Here is a 13,682-nt window from a genome sequence, read left to right on the forward strand (position 1 = left end):
GTGAAAAGGCCTTTTGACATCTCACCACGCTGGGCGCTAAAATAGAGCTCTACAGTACATGCCTGAATTTCACCATGTCTAATTCCGAATCAACTTACCTGTAAATTACAGTTGACGTTTAGTCTCACTTCCAAGCAGCTCACCTCGCGTGACATCTACGTTTTCGACCGACATGTCACACTACAGTGGTAAAGAAGACTAGAATGCTCGTTTAGGCCATTTTCTTTCGCAGTCGTTCTTTCACCCGGCTCATGAGAATTATAATAAACGTACAAATTAGTATTTTGTGTGCACCATTTAATATTTTACCCTTATGCCATGTCTGAGTGATGTTTTGTCTTAATCAGATATGAGAATAAAAGTCATCATGATGGAATGCAGCCAAGAGAGCATGAGGCAGCTTATGACAGAGGTTAGGAAGCAACCTTTTTTTTAATCTCCTTAGTCTCTCACTCTCTCTCTCTCACTCCTTTTGGAGACCCTCTTTGCTCTCTCTCTCTCTCTCTCTCTCTCTCTCTCTCTCTCTCTCTCTCTCTCTCTCTCTCTCTCTCTCTCTCTCTCTCTCTCTCTCTCTCTCTCTCTCTCTCTCTCGCTCTCGACCTGCTGCACAGTTGTTGCCGTTGTTGGGTGTGTTTTTTTTTACGAGGGCGAAGACAAGTGGGGAATTGGCCAAATAAAACGTCATTATGTTCTCGTTATATCACTCCGACATCTGGCCCCGGTGTGACCTCCACCTGCCCGCGGGGGGTGCAGTTGTGCCGCTGGTGCAACAATGCAAGCTGCGGATGTGCGGGTTGGGTCGAGTGTGCACTCAGCATGCCTCCGGTTCGGCCCGGAGAGCCAGGAGAGCTGGACCTATGCTAGCAAGGTTGAGGAGTCTCTGTGGAAATTGAGGTAAGGCACTTCCGTGACATTTTCATCCTTTACCCGCAATCTCGTGCAAGCAACTGTGTGTGACTGAGTAGCATGTGCAGTACTTTTAACAGCAACTTATATTCCAATTAAAAAACAGTGGATGATGTCATAATTTTATGCACAACCAATTAAATAACCACAATGACCAAGATATATTTTTAATTGCAATGGATTTTCAGAAATATTATCTACCTTATTCTTGTTTGTTCGTCTTTTTTATGTGTGTTTGTTTTTTTAGCAAGTTTATATACTATAACTACTAAATAAATATATTTATAAATACTAATAGTATGTTATTAATCATAAACGTATATCACTATACTGTTATTATCGTATGTTTTGTCATTATTATTTAGGCCTATCTCAAATTAAATTTTCAAAATTCAACCCCCACTTAATTTACCCGATGTGGTTTCTTTGCTATGGTGGTATACATTAGCAAGAGATTACACTTAAATGAAGTGTTACTTTCTTGGCCTCCACTCATTGGTCAGCTCTTTTGTGCATTTTGTGTGTCAATTCACAAAAGATGTCGCCTATCACAATCTCATTGGGTGGTTTTGTTGTAGGTACAAATAGTTACACTGGAGCCCAACAACTAAGTCGATACTGTACTGAATAGTGTCGATTCTACTTTATCATGATAGACCCAATTATTGGAATCCAGGGTGACTGTTTGGATCTACTCTAGAGCCTAAAGGATGCAGTTACAATTTACAATTTCCATTTCGCCAAGGTAAAGGTCAAGTACGAAGGGTAAAAAATCTGTAACTTTTAAGTTACCAATTGTGTTGAGTAACTGCGCCTGGAAAGTTAATTGGAGTTTATTCTGAGAGGGTACTCCAATTGTTGATTTGTTGCGTTAAAAGTTAGAAAGTACAAGCCGAAAATGCAGACATGGAATGCCCTATTTACTATCCCGGCACAAGTCTTTCTGTGCGTGTGACTAGAGAGCTTTCTTTTGGTAATTTACAGATAGAATTGTGTGTAAGGGGGTGTTTGCGTCATTATGCTCCATTGTGGGATGGAACGCAGCCGACTCTTGGCCAATCGAAGCGGCTCCCCTTATTACCATTAAAATCAGGGTGGTCAAAGCACACACCATCCTTGACATTGCAAAAGCACAAATGGACTCAAATCACACATTAATCCCCTTCCCCATTTGGGATGCACGGTCAAGGGCAATATTTTTAAGATGATAATGATAATAATGCAGTCAATGAATTCACTTCTACAACTATTCAGAAAGAGTTTGTGATATTTATGAATAAAACAGATGACATTCACCACACTTTTGCAGAGTGCTGAATCTGCCTGCATCTTGTTCAAATTCACCAAAATTGCATTACACCAGCTGTGCCACTGGATAGACCTGGTTTTAGGTAGTCTAAAATGTTGTTTACTTTTTGTCACCAAAATGCAAAAAGCACCAGTGGCGCGGCAGCTGGAACACCCAGCAAGCAAGGCATGGTATGTCTACCGAATTCACAAACACGGTAAACTGGATTTGTCCCGCAACGAAAAAGATGATTGTTGTGCGCGTGCGCGTGTGTGTGTGTGTGTGTGTTTTGTTTGTATGACTGGCTACTTTATATGATTGTAGGCCACCTGGGATTAGTGTAATAGCCCGTCCAGATGGCTATATTTTCCCTGTCTGGCATAAAAAGTGGACTTCTGGAAATAATGTAGCATTTCTGTAAATGAGACAGGCTTAATCTGCTTTGGCGAAAGGGAGAGGGCAGGGGGGCAGCTGTGTGTTGGTGCAGTGGGGGGAAGGGGGGTTGTTTTGGTGGGGGGGTTGTGTGTTTTGTGGTCAGAGAAGTGGGTTTAGGATAACAATTTTTGCCTTTTGTCTTGTGCAAATGTTGTCTTTCTAAGTGATGACAAATGATTACAATTATTATAGATTTGTGCTGTAAAATCCACATTAAAAGAAAATGATGTAACAACAAAAGGTCACGGATTTACATTAAAATAGAATTACATCACGATACACTAATATTGTGATATTATCCGCATTTTCCACATAGGAATATAATGTAGTGTTTTATCCATCCATCCACTTTCTGTGTTGCTTATCCTGTGAAGGGTTGTCGGGAGTCGGGGATTATTTTAGCAGATTTCCGGCAAAAGGCAAACAACACCGTGGCTAGATCACCAGTCAATGATAAGAAGTGAGACCAAGGTCATTTTAGTTAACGAAAAATAATGAGATACGTAAATAAAACCAAAACAGAAGTTTGGTTAGCAAAATAAAACCGAAAAATCTAAAAAACAAACAAACAAAAAAACTAACTGGAACTACATCATACATGTGTAAATCTAACTATAATAGCATAAATGTCATCAGTTGTTTTTTTTCCCGTCAATAATATACATTAGATTTGCAAATGTATTTATTTTGGTACGGCAATACATCCATGCAGAAGAAGGAAGGGAAAAAAAGTTGTTTGAGAATTGTAGTTGACATTATTAATACTTAGTGACTTGTTATTATATCTTACACTCGACAAATACTCCACATGTTGCATTAAAAAAAACTACTAAAACTCATACTAAAACAAACAAAAAACTAAACTAAACAAATGAAAGCTAACTGAATTATTATTTTTTTCTCTAAATGAAATAAAAAGTAAATATAATGAAAAATCCCAAACTACTATAATCCTGATACAGACAGGTGGCAATTCGCCCTCACATTCACACCAACATTGAGTGGAAATTGAAAACATGCTGCCTTCACGGAAATCAGGCAAGTTCATCATGACACATCAATGACTCCTTTCAACTCTTTCACAGAAATGAGAGTCATCAGAAAACATGATATAACCAAAGTAGGCTTTCTACCGTGGCTGTTTAAATGTTTTTTTACGGGAAGTTCTTAATTCATTAGGAAGGGATTTCGTCATGTTCAGGCTGTTGTTTTTGCATACATGTGTGTGTGCGTATGCGTACATGTGTGAAAAGGCCAAAGACGGATTTTGGACCCAGCTGCTGTGCACAGGAACTTGGCCTGGAGCCTGCTGACACACCCCTGTCAGCTTGCATCTTATAAATGCCTCGCGGGGACTGCACATGAACAACACATGTGCTCCACACATGTGAATGAGGAGAAAGCAGAGAGAATGAGTGTGTTATCCGTGACAGCCAACATAAGATCTTTCACAAATAGAAGTGTGTGGTTGTGTTGTAATTTAATTGTGGATGTTGTGAACGGTCCACGGTCAACATGTGAGCTGGACTGTACATTGTCCAGTTATGTTGCACAAAGGCAACACTGACTTGACTATTTTTCAATTAGCCTGAAAGTATATCAGGAAAGTTATAACAGAGCACTATGATGTAACTTTTATTCCTGTGAGAGGTTAGGAGTACGCTGGATTGGTCGCCAGTCAATCAAAGGACACATAATAGGACAAACAAGCATTACCATTTACACCTATGGGCAATTTAGAGTCCTCATTGGAAAAAACATGCGTGTTTGTTTGTTTGTTTGTTTGTTTGTTTGTTTGTTGAACATGCAACTAACAGAAAATATTGTAATACAAAGCAAAAAAAATTTTAACTAATTAAAAGGAACCCCAACTGTAATGACAAGTTTGCTCTATATTATTTATTTAGTTGTTACTAACATAACTATGAGATTCATTTTTCAAAAATCATTAACAGTTTAATACATTTTGTAGAAACTTTATTTGGACATACGCTGCCATTGTTGTTTACATTCAGTCCGTAGTGACGTAGAATGGCGGCTGGCTCTCAATAAGCCTATAAAGAATGCAAGGTAAGCCTCGTAGCGTTCCTAAAGAAACGACATGCGTTCGGGAGAGTCCCACGTCGAGCTCTCGTCATTTACCAGGCATATTCAAGAGTTTTGATCGTCCCTTTAGGAACGCTACGGAGACCTTGCTTTCTTTATTGACGTTTCACATTGCTCGGCAGAGAGCCAGCCGCCATTCTACGTCACTACGCACTGAATGCGTAGCGAGGTAAATAACATTGGCGGCGAACGTCCAAATAAGTTTCTACATGTATTAAAACTGGAAATGTTTTTGAAAAATTTATCTCATAGTTATGTTGGTTACAAGTTCAAAATTGGAGTAGGAAGAACCAGAAAACTTACCTAATCCTACCCCTTATTCTTTGTATATTTTGACTTATTAAGACAATAACAGGTTATTCATAACCCAACAAAAGAAAAACAACAACATGTAAATCTGCACATATGAGAAGAAGCTCGCAGTAAATCCTGCAACGTAAGAACTTCACTCAGGATTTGAACATGAAACGTCTCACTGCAAGGCCGACTTGCTAACCATATGGATGCAACCATGTTTTTTTCCCCTAATTTTTTCCTCAATTTTCTCTCAATTTTCTCAAAAAGGATTGTATTTTTCACCAAGAATGGGTAGCTAGCATCCCGCAAGTCACCCTCTGAGTGGCCCCTTGTTTAAAAAAATTAATAAATGAGGGTGATTATTAGCATGTCTAGCTGACCTTCGGATACTCGTGGCTCGGCACCTACACATTTACTTATTCGTGGATTTTTTCCAATATTAATACAAATGTTTTGTTTATTTTGGGGGGGATGTTTTGGGCTGCTGGAAAATGTATATTGGAAGTTGATTGATTTAATTTCTTGAAGATTTTTTTGGGTTTACAAAAACAAAAGAAAATTCAATGTATTTCAATAGGCATCAATTATATGTGGATAGGGGATGAGATATAAGTGTTTTGAGATACGAGCATTGTTATGGAATTCATTAATTGAACTGGTACCTCAAAGCACCACTGTATTTGACTGATTCCAATATGTATCTGTTTATTTTCCACATACACTGCACATGCTTTTAGCACATGTGTGTGCCTAAGTGCATGTGTGTCCTGTTTATGTGTGTGGGAGCTACTTTTTGTGCTTGTCTGCCTATCTATGACAGCTAGCTGGCATCTGTGTTGATCTGACACAAGAGATCCCTCGGATTATGGCACTGCTGCCCAGCCTGCATTAATCCCAAAAATCTTGTCCAAAAATATCACCTCTACCAACTAAGCCCTCCCAGCACCAAAGACACGCTGCCAACAAATCATAACAGAGAGTGGACAACGCACAAGGTCAGCCGCACACCAGGCACACTCATTTGACAGCTGATTGATTACGTTACCTCTTCAGACACAGAAGATATGATAATGATCAAAATTTAGTTTGCCCAGTAAAATGCAAACGGCAAAATGAGTTCCCAAGGGAATTCCCTTTTTTGAACGCAAAAAATCTCGACCAAGTGTATACATTTTTTACATTTAGCATCATCAGAATACATATGTCAGGGCCTTCTTTGTTGGCCATCTGTTATTTGTTGTAACCATGAACACTTGTTTATTCATCTCTGCTTATCCACTATTACAGTATGAACTATAGCTATAGGCAACAAGTTGACATTTTGGACACATTATCTGCCCTACTATGGAAGAGTTGTTTTGAAGCTAAACTCAATATGGCTGAACATCTGTTCATGTTTACACACATCTGGTGAAGTCACAGGGGTTATCTCACTCAAATGTGATATTTCACAGAGCAGCTTGCCATACCATATTACTGATGATACATCCAATATCTCACTCGCCGTGCGCTCCTCCTGTGCATGCACATTAGCATCACATGCGGCGCAAACTATTATCTTGTGGCGTTCTCCCTCAATGTTGTGTATTATTAGAATGGCAAGAATAGACAGAGCGCCAGGCGTTCGTTCACATGGGCCCCATGTGACACCTCTGTTTTAAGCTGTCCCGCCACAAGTTCAAGGTCATGCATGGTTTCTTTACAGTGAAATTCGCCTCCCTGCTGCAATCTGCTTTATTGTAGGCCAAACAACTTAAACAACTATTGTTATGTCAATTGTGTTCTGTTTTTCATTTTTTATTCTTGTGATTCACAAACCGTGGCACCTCTCAAGTGAATTTCAACGACTTATCACACTGACATTATTTTTTCTGTAATGAGGTGCATTACAGAAATAAGTAACTAAGTAGGGGGATGATTTTAACCTGACGGTGACAAATAGATAAAGACACAGTGGTTAAACAGAGGATGTTCGGGCACGCTCTTGTTACAAAGTGGCGTCACCTTCCTTACATGCCAAAGTGTTTTACAGTGTGTGGACAAAGTGGTATGCCACTGTGATTTGTCCATCCTGGAATCTGACATTTGATCATTCATAAGCGCTTCTGTTGCCAAGAAGTCCTGCTTTGGAATAATGGAAGATTGGAAGATTGATGGAAGGCTTTCTTCGTCACAATCACAATTCAAACGAACCATATTTTATTATTTTTTCGTTTTACCATGCATGAAAATGCGACCAAATAGAGCGTATTCCACAACAGCTCCCCCTAGAGGAACAAGACGTCTAATTAATACCACGATATTGGTCGAATTACCATGCATGAAAATACGACCAAATTGAGCATATTCCACGACAGGTCACAAGACGAACAAGATGTTAGCATGTTCTGCGCATGCTCCTTCTTGACGTCAATTCATCATCACTTTTGGGAATTTGTCGTCACTTCTGGGACGGGATACTAATTGTTGTGTCATGTTTAGTACCGAGAGTCTCCAATAGGAGCGCTATCATTTATGCTATTACTTGCTTAGTACCAGCAATGTATGTTAGAGCAAGAAACTGAGTAAAGCCTAAAGCCTGCTGTTCTGATGTGTGTTCGTGTTTATCCTCAATCTATCGTCATCCTGCACTCTACAACAAATACAAGACATTACAGTTTAGGATGAGTATTCGTCTTTTAGTGAGGTTGTACATGTTTCCTCTTCACATTGGGACACAAATGGTTGAGGTTAGGAAGAGACACAGAGGTTGTTGTATGGTTGATGTTACAAAACATGTAGTCAACACTAAAACAATCACTGGCCCGTTAGCTCGGTCAGATAGACGCTCGTCTGACGACCCGGGTTCGAGTCCCAGTAACTCCTGGTATGGTTTATTTTACTTTCTCTCTTTTTTTCTTTTTATTTTGCTATTTACATGGCCTATAGGGGTTGCTAAAGTACAATACGTAACACTTGGTCATATTGTGGCAGATTTCAAAATAATATATATGTTTGCCATGGCCTTTATCCTTGTTGGTAATTGAGCTTGTTGTCATGACAATTAGGACGATTCAATTCAACTAGCAGAGAGTTTGCACAATGCAGTATGGTGTTTTTGCTGCCTTCTGCAAAAAGTCGGCGTAAGCCCACAAGAACAGAAAACATTTGAAAATGAATTGTTGCAACACATACCATATTTCGTATGAGATCAGATGTTTAATTCTGATAATTCATATCAACAGATATTGGAAAATCAAAATGTATTGGGTTTTCCAAAATAGTCACGATGACCTTGATCAAAAATACATGCATTGCTTTGGTACCCTGAACACATTGAGTGTATTTCCATCATAAATCACTCACCAAAAAACCGGGCACTTCACCGAAAAGGTGGGCATCCGTCAACGACAGGCCAAGGAAGAAACAGAAATGCCCATCTCTGTTCTTTTGACAGTTACAATGACTCATCACATCCAGTGCCTCCTCAATAACAGCATGAAGAAAGACAAAGAAGTAGGGAGCTGTTGTCTTTTTTCTGTCTTTCAATCCCCCCGCCTCTATTTTTGCATATACAATATATTTTGGCTCCAACATCTCTTGCCTTGCTGAGTGTTTTCAAATAGTTATGCTATCATTACTATATTAAACTAACTTATTGTGTCTTTCATTCCGCAGGTGTGGAAGGAAGAAAAAGACGACTGTCTGACTGCCTATCAGTTGCTCATCTGCTGACTGAGCCACTCAGCTAGCCATTTATGCTTATTTTATCCTGGGCGCTGTTGGTCTGCTTCGGCTGAACCGGAGCCATGGACTTGGCCCTGGTAGACTTTGGGAGCCTCGACGAGCTCGATGATATACCTGAGGATGAGGACGCTTATGCGGATGAGACCACAGCTCTTACTGTGGACGTACCCGCAGAACACGATACGCCAGGTGGCAACTACCGACTGCGAGCGCCACAGTTTGCCGCCTACACACCGTCTCACTACAGTCCGGTTCCTTCATACATGTGGGAATCCACATCATCAACACCACTCCCATTTGTACAGACACTGGAAATACCTCACTCGCCAATGCTAACTGAGGGCAGAAGTAGTCGCTCGAGTATGATCACCAACTGGAAGCTGCTCTTAAGCACTGAAGGCACGAAGGAAAGCGAGGCAATCTTCAGTCAACTTGCTAAGGAGTGTTGCGAGGACCTCTTTGCCGATAAACGAGGGCTGGATGACGGAGACCAAAAAGTCATTATTAACATCGCCGGTCTTCGCTTCGAGACTCAGCTCAAAACATTAGACCAGTTTCCTGATACTCTGCTGGGAGACCCTCAGAAGAGGATGGTCTATTTTGATCCAATGAGGAACGAATACTTCTTTGATCGGAACCGACCCAGCTTTGACGGTATTTTGTATTATTACCAGTCTGGGGGAAAGGTCAGACGTCCGGCAAATGTTCCTCTGGATGTGTTTGCTGATGAAATCATATTTTACGAGCTTGGAACTGAAGCCATGGAGCAGTTTCGAGATGAGGAAGGATTCCTAAGGGATGTTGAGATACCGCTACCTTCTAATGATATCTCCAGACAATTCTGGTTGCTGCTCGAGTACCCAGAGAGCTCCAATGCAGCTCGATGTGTTGCACTAGTGTCCGTGCTTGTCATCGTAATATCCATCATTATTTTCTGCATGGAAACGCTGCCAGAATTCAGAGATGACACTGACATTGTTGTGCCCACGGCGATAAAGCCTGACAACCTTTCCGGAGTTTACAGCTCTGTGGCTTCACCTGCTGAATTGCCCCCAGCTTTCTCTGATCCCTTCTTCATGATTGAGACTGCCTGCATTGCCTGGTTCTTCTTTGAGCTATGTATAAGATTTTTGGTCTGCCCGAGCAAGAGCGAATTTTTCCATAACCTTATGAACATTATTGATATCATATCCATCATCCCCTATTTTGTCACTGTGGTGACGGAACTGGTCACAAAGCGTGACAAAGAGAGCTCTGGGCAGAATATGTCTTTGGCCATTCTTCGCATTATACGTCTGGTCAGGGTGTTTCGTATTTTTAAACTGTCACGTCACTCCAAGGGGCTGCAAATCTTGGGACAGACCCTCAAGGCCAGTATGAGAGAACTTGGTCTACTCATCTTCTTCCTGTTTATTGGAGTTATCCTTTTTTCCAGCGCTATCTACTTTGCGGAGGTAGATGAGCCGAACACGCAGTTTGTCAGCATACCTGATGGATTCTGGTGGGCAGTGGTGACCATGACTACTGTTGGTTATGGGGACATGTGTCCCATCACCCTCGGGGGCAAAATGGTCGGGACCTTGTGCGCCATTGCAGGTGTACTGACCATTGCGCTACCTGTTCCTGTCATTGTCTCCAATTTCAACTACTTCTATCACAGAGAAAATGAAGCAGAGGACAAGCTGTCTTTGTCAGATTCTGTTGAGCAAGCCATAAAGGCGGACATGGGTACGAAACAAAAAAGCAGCTCTTCGCTGAATAAGGTCAATGGCATCTGACAGAAGGACATCATTTGCATTTGTTTAAAGGAAAAGTCAATCCCCCCCCCCCCCCCCCCCCAATTTTTTGACAATAATGTGTTCTATGCAGCCCCACTAGTCTAAATACGGTATTCTGGTTAAATATTGCATTCGTGGAATATGAGTTAAGCAGTAAAATCCAGCGGTTATTAACAATATCATAAGGCGGCTATTTTGCCACTTGTTGTCGAGTGAAAATGACATTACAGTTGCTGAGGTCTCAGGTAACAACCAATCACAGCTCAACTTCAGAAAAGAGCTGTGATTGGTCGTTGCCTGAGCCCTGAGCAACTGTGATGTCATCTTCAGTCGACAGCAAGTGGCAAAATGGCCACCCCTGAGATGGATAAAAACTGGATTTTGCTTCATAACCCATATTCCAAAAATGTAATATTAATCAAAATGTCATGTTTAGACTAGTGAGGTCACATATAACATATAATTGTCAAGAAATGTTTAAAGGGATTACACCACAGTATGTTAAGCCCTTCCACAGTTAACCTTAGGCATATAAGGATTAAATCTTACCTTTGACACCATGGAGATGTAATTTTTTATGAAATATTATGTGTTTTGCTGCTTATTTTTCTAATGCGAAAGTAAAAAGGGGGATTTCCGTGCTGTTTCAGCAGTCGGGAGGGACGAAATAGAACCCCGCCTCTCCCCGTGTGCTTGCCGCGCCCCCGGCAAAGCTGGCTGCAGTCTGCTGTTGGGGCTCTGCGTTTAAAAACTCCTCTGAATGGCCACGCAACGCAAGCCACCAATTCTTCAATACACATTTGAAACAAAACGGTACGGGGGTGGATCCACTCCTAATGATGTCAAAAAGTGCCAAGAGCTCGTTTTCTCAGGTTGGGAGGGGCTGGTGCTTGGCGAGCAGAATGACCTAGAATTACTCATAGAGGGGTGAATGGAGGAAAACACAACTTTGGTGATGATTTTTGTGAGGAATTAGCATTTTTGTATTTTAACATGGCTAAAAGCTCCAAAAAGTAGATTTTTCACATTGTTGTCCCTTTAAAAAAAAAATCTTGAATTGACACACTTACTTCCACGTAAAAACAAATATCAATTAAATAATGATTGGACTAAATGCTTTCCTATTAGCAAATGTTTTGGAATGAACTGAAGCGTCTTACCTATTCTTTATGGTAGATTACTCAGCAAATGATGTTGGAGTTTTTCCAAAGCTAACCGATTTTGTAGTTCTAGGATCCTTGAGTCCTTATGTTTGGAGACCATCTTTGTTTTAATTTATACAGTTATACAGTATTTTCCACTACAAGATTTCTTGCATAGCAATGCAGTGATCCTCATAATTTTTTTTATTTTTATAAATGAAACCTTTTTTCACTCTTTCAACAATATCATTATATTTCATGTGAAATTTTGTTTAATTTTACCCATTGATACACATACACATTATTTCTAGCAGTTAATTACTATAAAGTTCACACCACTTCCACAAAAAAGACAATAAACAAATGATAATAATTCATAAGTGAAGCATTCCTTTAGCGTCTGCATTCTGTAAATTGTTCTTACCTCAATATTATTACCGTGTATACATTTAAAATTGCAATGAACTAAATACCATCTGTGTCTGGTATATCCATCCATTTTCTGTCTTGTATCTCTTTCAAGTCAACAGTCCTATTCTTTTCTTTTGGGGGGGGGGGGGGGGTCCTATCAACTGTTAAGCCCTGAAAAACTTGCTTCAGACAAATGCATGTCTAATATAAAAATATTGCTTTTGTACCATCTTTTGGTACCAAACAAGTTAGCAGGCCATAGCCTTGTCTAAAGAGGGGGGGAAAAGTGCTTTGCTGTCATTTTGATTCCTGTAAAGTAAACATAAGCAACACGTTATTTGTTCTCAAGCAGATTTATATAAATGAAGGTTCTTTTCCCCAAATGATCGCTTCTCGTCACAATGTTCTTCAATGACAACATTTTAACTCCAAATTGCTTATTAAAGCAAGGTTGGTCAGTCGCTGCAGTGACATTCTAGAGTCAGACCTTTGATATCCATCCATTCATTTTCTGTGCCTACGTTTGCTGTTCATGATTGTGGCTTCTGGAGTTTATCCTCGCTAAGTTTGGTGGAAAACCAGACGAGAACTTGCAGTGGTCTTCACTTCAGTCAATCACAGGGCACATATATACTGTATGCAGACAACTGCTCACAGAAGCTTTAGTAAGTAAGGCAACCCAGGGGTGTGAAATATCATGTTGCACTTGTATGTTTGGATGCATTTTGTGCAATTGACTTAATGCTATCTGTATTCAAATATTAGCACGTCTCCGTGTAAATATTTCATTAAATATCACCAAAAATTAAAACCTAGCAGCACCATTTCTACAGTTATTCACAATGTAAAATATGTTGTGTAATGCACAAAAAGTTGAAGATGTTGCTTTTTAAATTAAATGGCTACATTGCACTAGCGCAATTCTTTGTCTGTGGCCTGCTTACAGTATCAGATATTGAGACCACATTGTCTTACCACTAAACAAAAACGTATTAATGACATATAAAGTAAGTTACCTCTTGACATTGACGACTGTTGTGCTTATGAAATGTTAAGAGAAACACAGGTCAGCACCAAAAAAAAAACAGTCAGTAGCAATAAAAAGATATCAAAGAATTGTTCTAGATAAAAATTAAAGGAAAAAAAGTTTGGTTCATTGAAAGGAAAGTCATAGTCATGCTTGTGCAACGGCAACAAAATTTCCCCTCTTTCGTCACCACTACGGAAGCGTCTTGGGAGTAGCTGAGGTCAATGGATCCGTCCGTGGTTACACAGTATGAATCTGTTTATCTGTATCTCCAGGATGACACACACTCCTCCAGTGTGAATTCTTCTGGATTTTTTTTTATTCACCTCCAAAGCAAATAGTTTTATCAGTTTGATGTTCACTGAAATGCTCCATGTTTTTATGTGGCTTGTGAGGCAGGTGAGTTTGCAAATTGTATGATCTTCTATGTTAAAACGATGACTGCTACTATGAATAAAATAAAATTTAAAAAAAGACTAGGCTAATGTGGTGTGGTGAGGAAGAGTTGCCATGTGAGAAGTGCATCTGCCAGGCTGATATAGAATTCCTATCATCTAAACAACCAG

At 40.1% G+C, this 13,682-nt stretch overlaps 1 protein-coding gene across 2 annotated transcripts; it reads left to right on the top strand.

The window, feature by feature from the left end:
- The first annotated feature begins 643 nt into the window (after window positions 1-643).
- On the top strand, window positions 644-10,576 carry kcna10a (potassium voltage-gated channel, shaker-related subfamily, member 10a). Of its 2 annotated transcripts, none has more exons than XM_086067977.1 (2): window positions 644-894; window positions 8,690-10,576. In XM_086067977.1, the coding sequence occupies exon 2, from the start codon at window positions 8,821-8,823 to the stop codon at window positions 10,534-10,536; it is 1,716 nt and encodes a 571-aa protein (XP_085924103.1). In that variant the 5' UTR covers window positions 644-894; window positions 8,690-8,820; the 3' UTR covers window positions 10,537-10,576. The 2 variants fall into 2 exon arrangements, with proteins under 2 accessions (XP_085924103.1, XP_085924104.1); XM_086067978.1 differs by lacking the exon at window positions 644-894 and adding an exon at window positions 7,630-7,898.
- Window positions 10,577-13,682: the final 3,106 nt, after the last annotated feature.

The sequence above is a fragment of the Leptonotus elevatus genome, chromosome 2, assembly GCF_054856555.1.
Source record: "Leptonotus elevatus isolate MCC_2025b chromosome 2, RoL_Lele_1.0, whole genome shotgun sequence".
NCBI lineage: Eukaryota > Metazoa > Chordata > Actinopteri > Syngnathiformes > Syngnathidae > Leptonotus > Leptonotus elevatus.

What these genes read in the sequence shown, in the direction of transcription:
- kcna10a (XM_086067977.1), top strand. Translation starts at nt 8,821, where the DNA reads ATGGACTTGGCCCTGGTAGACTTTGGGAGCCTCGACGAGCTCGATGAT.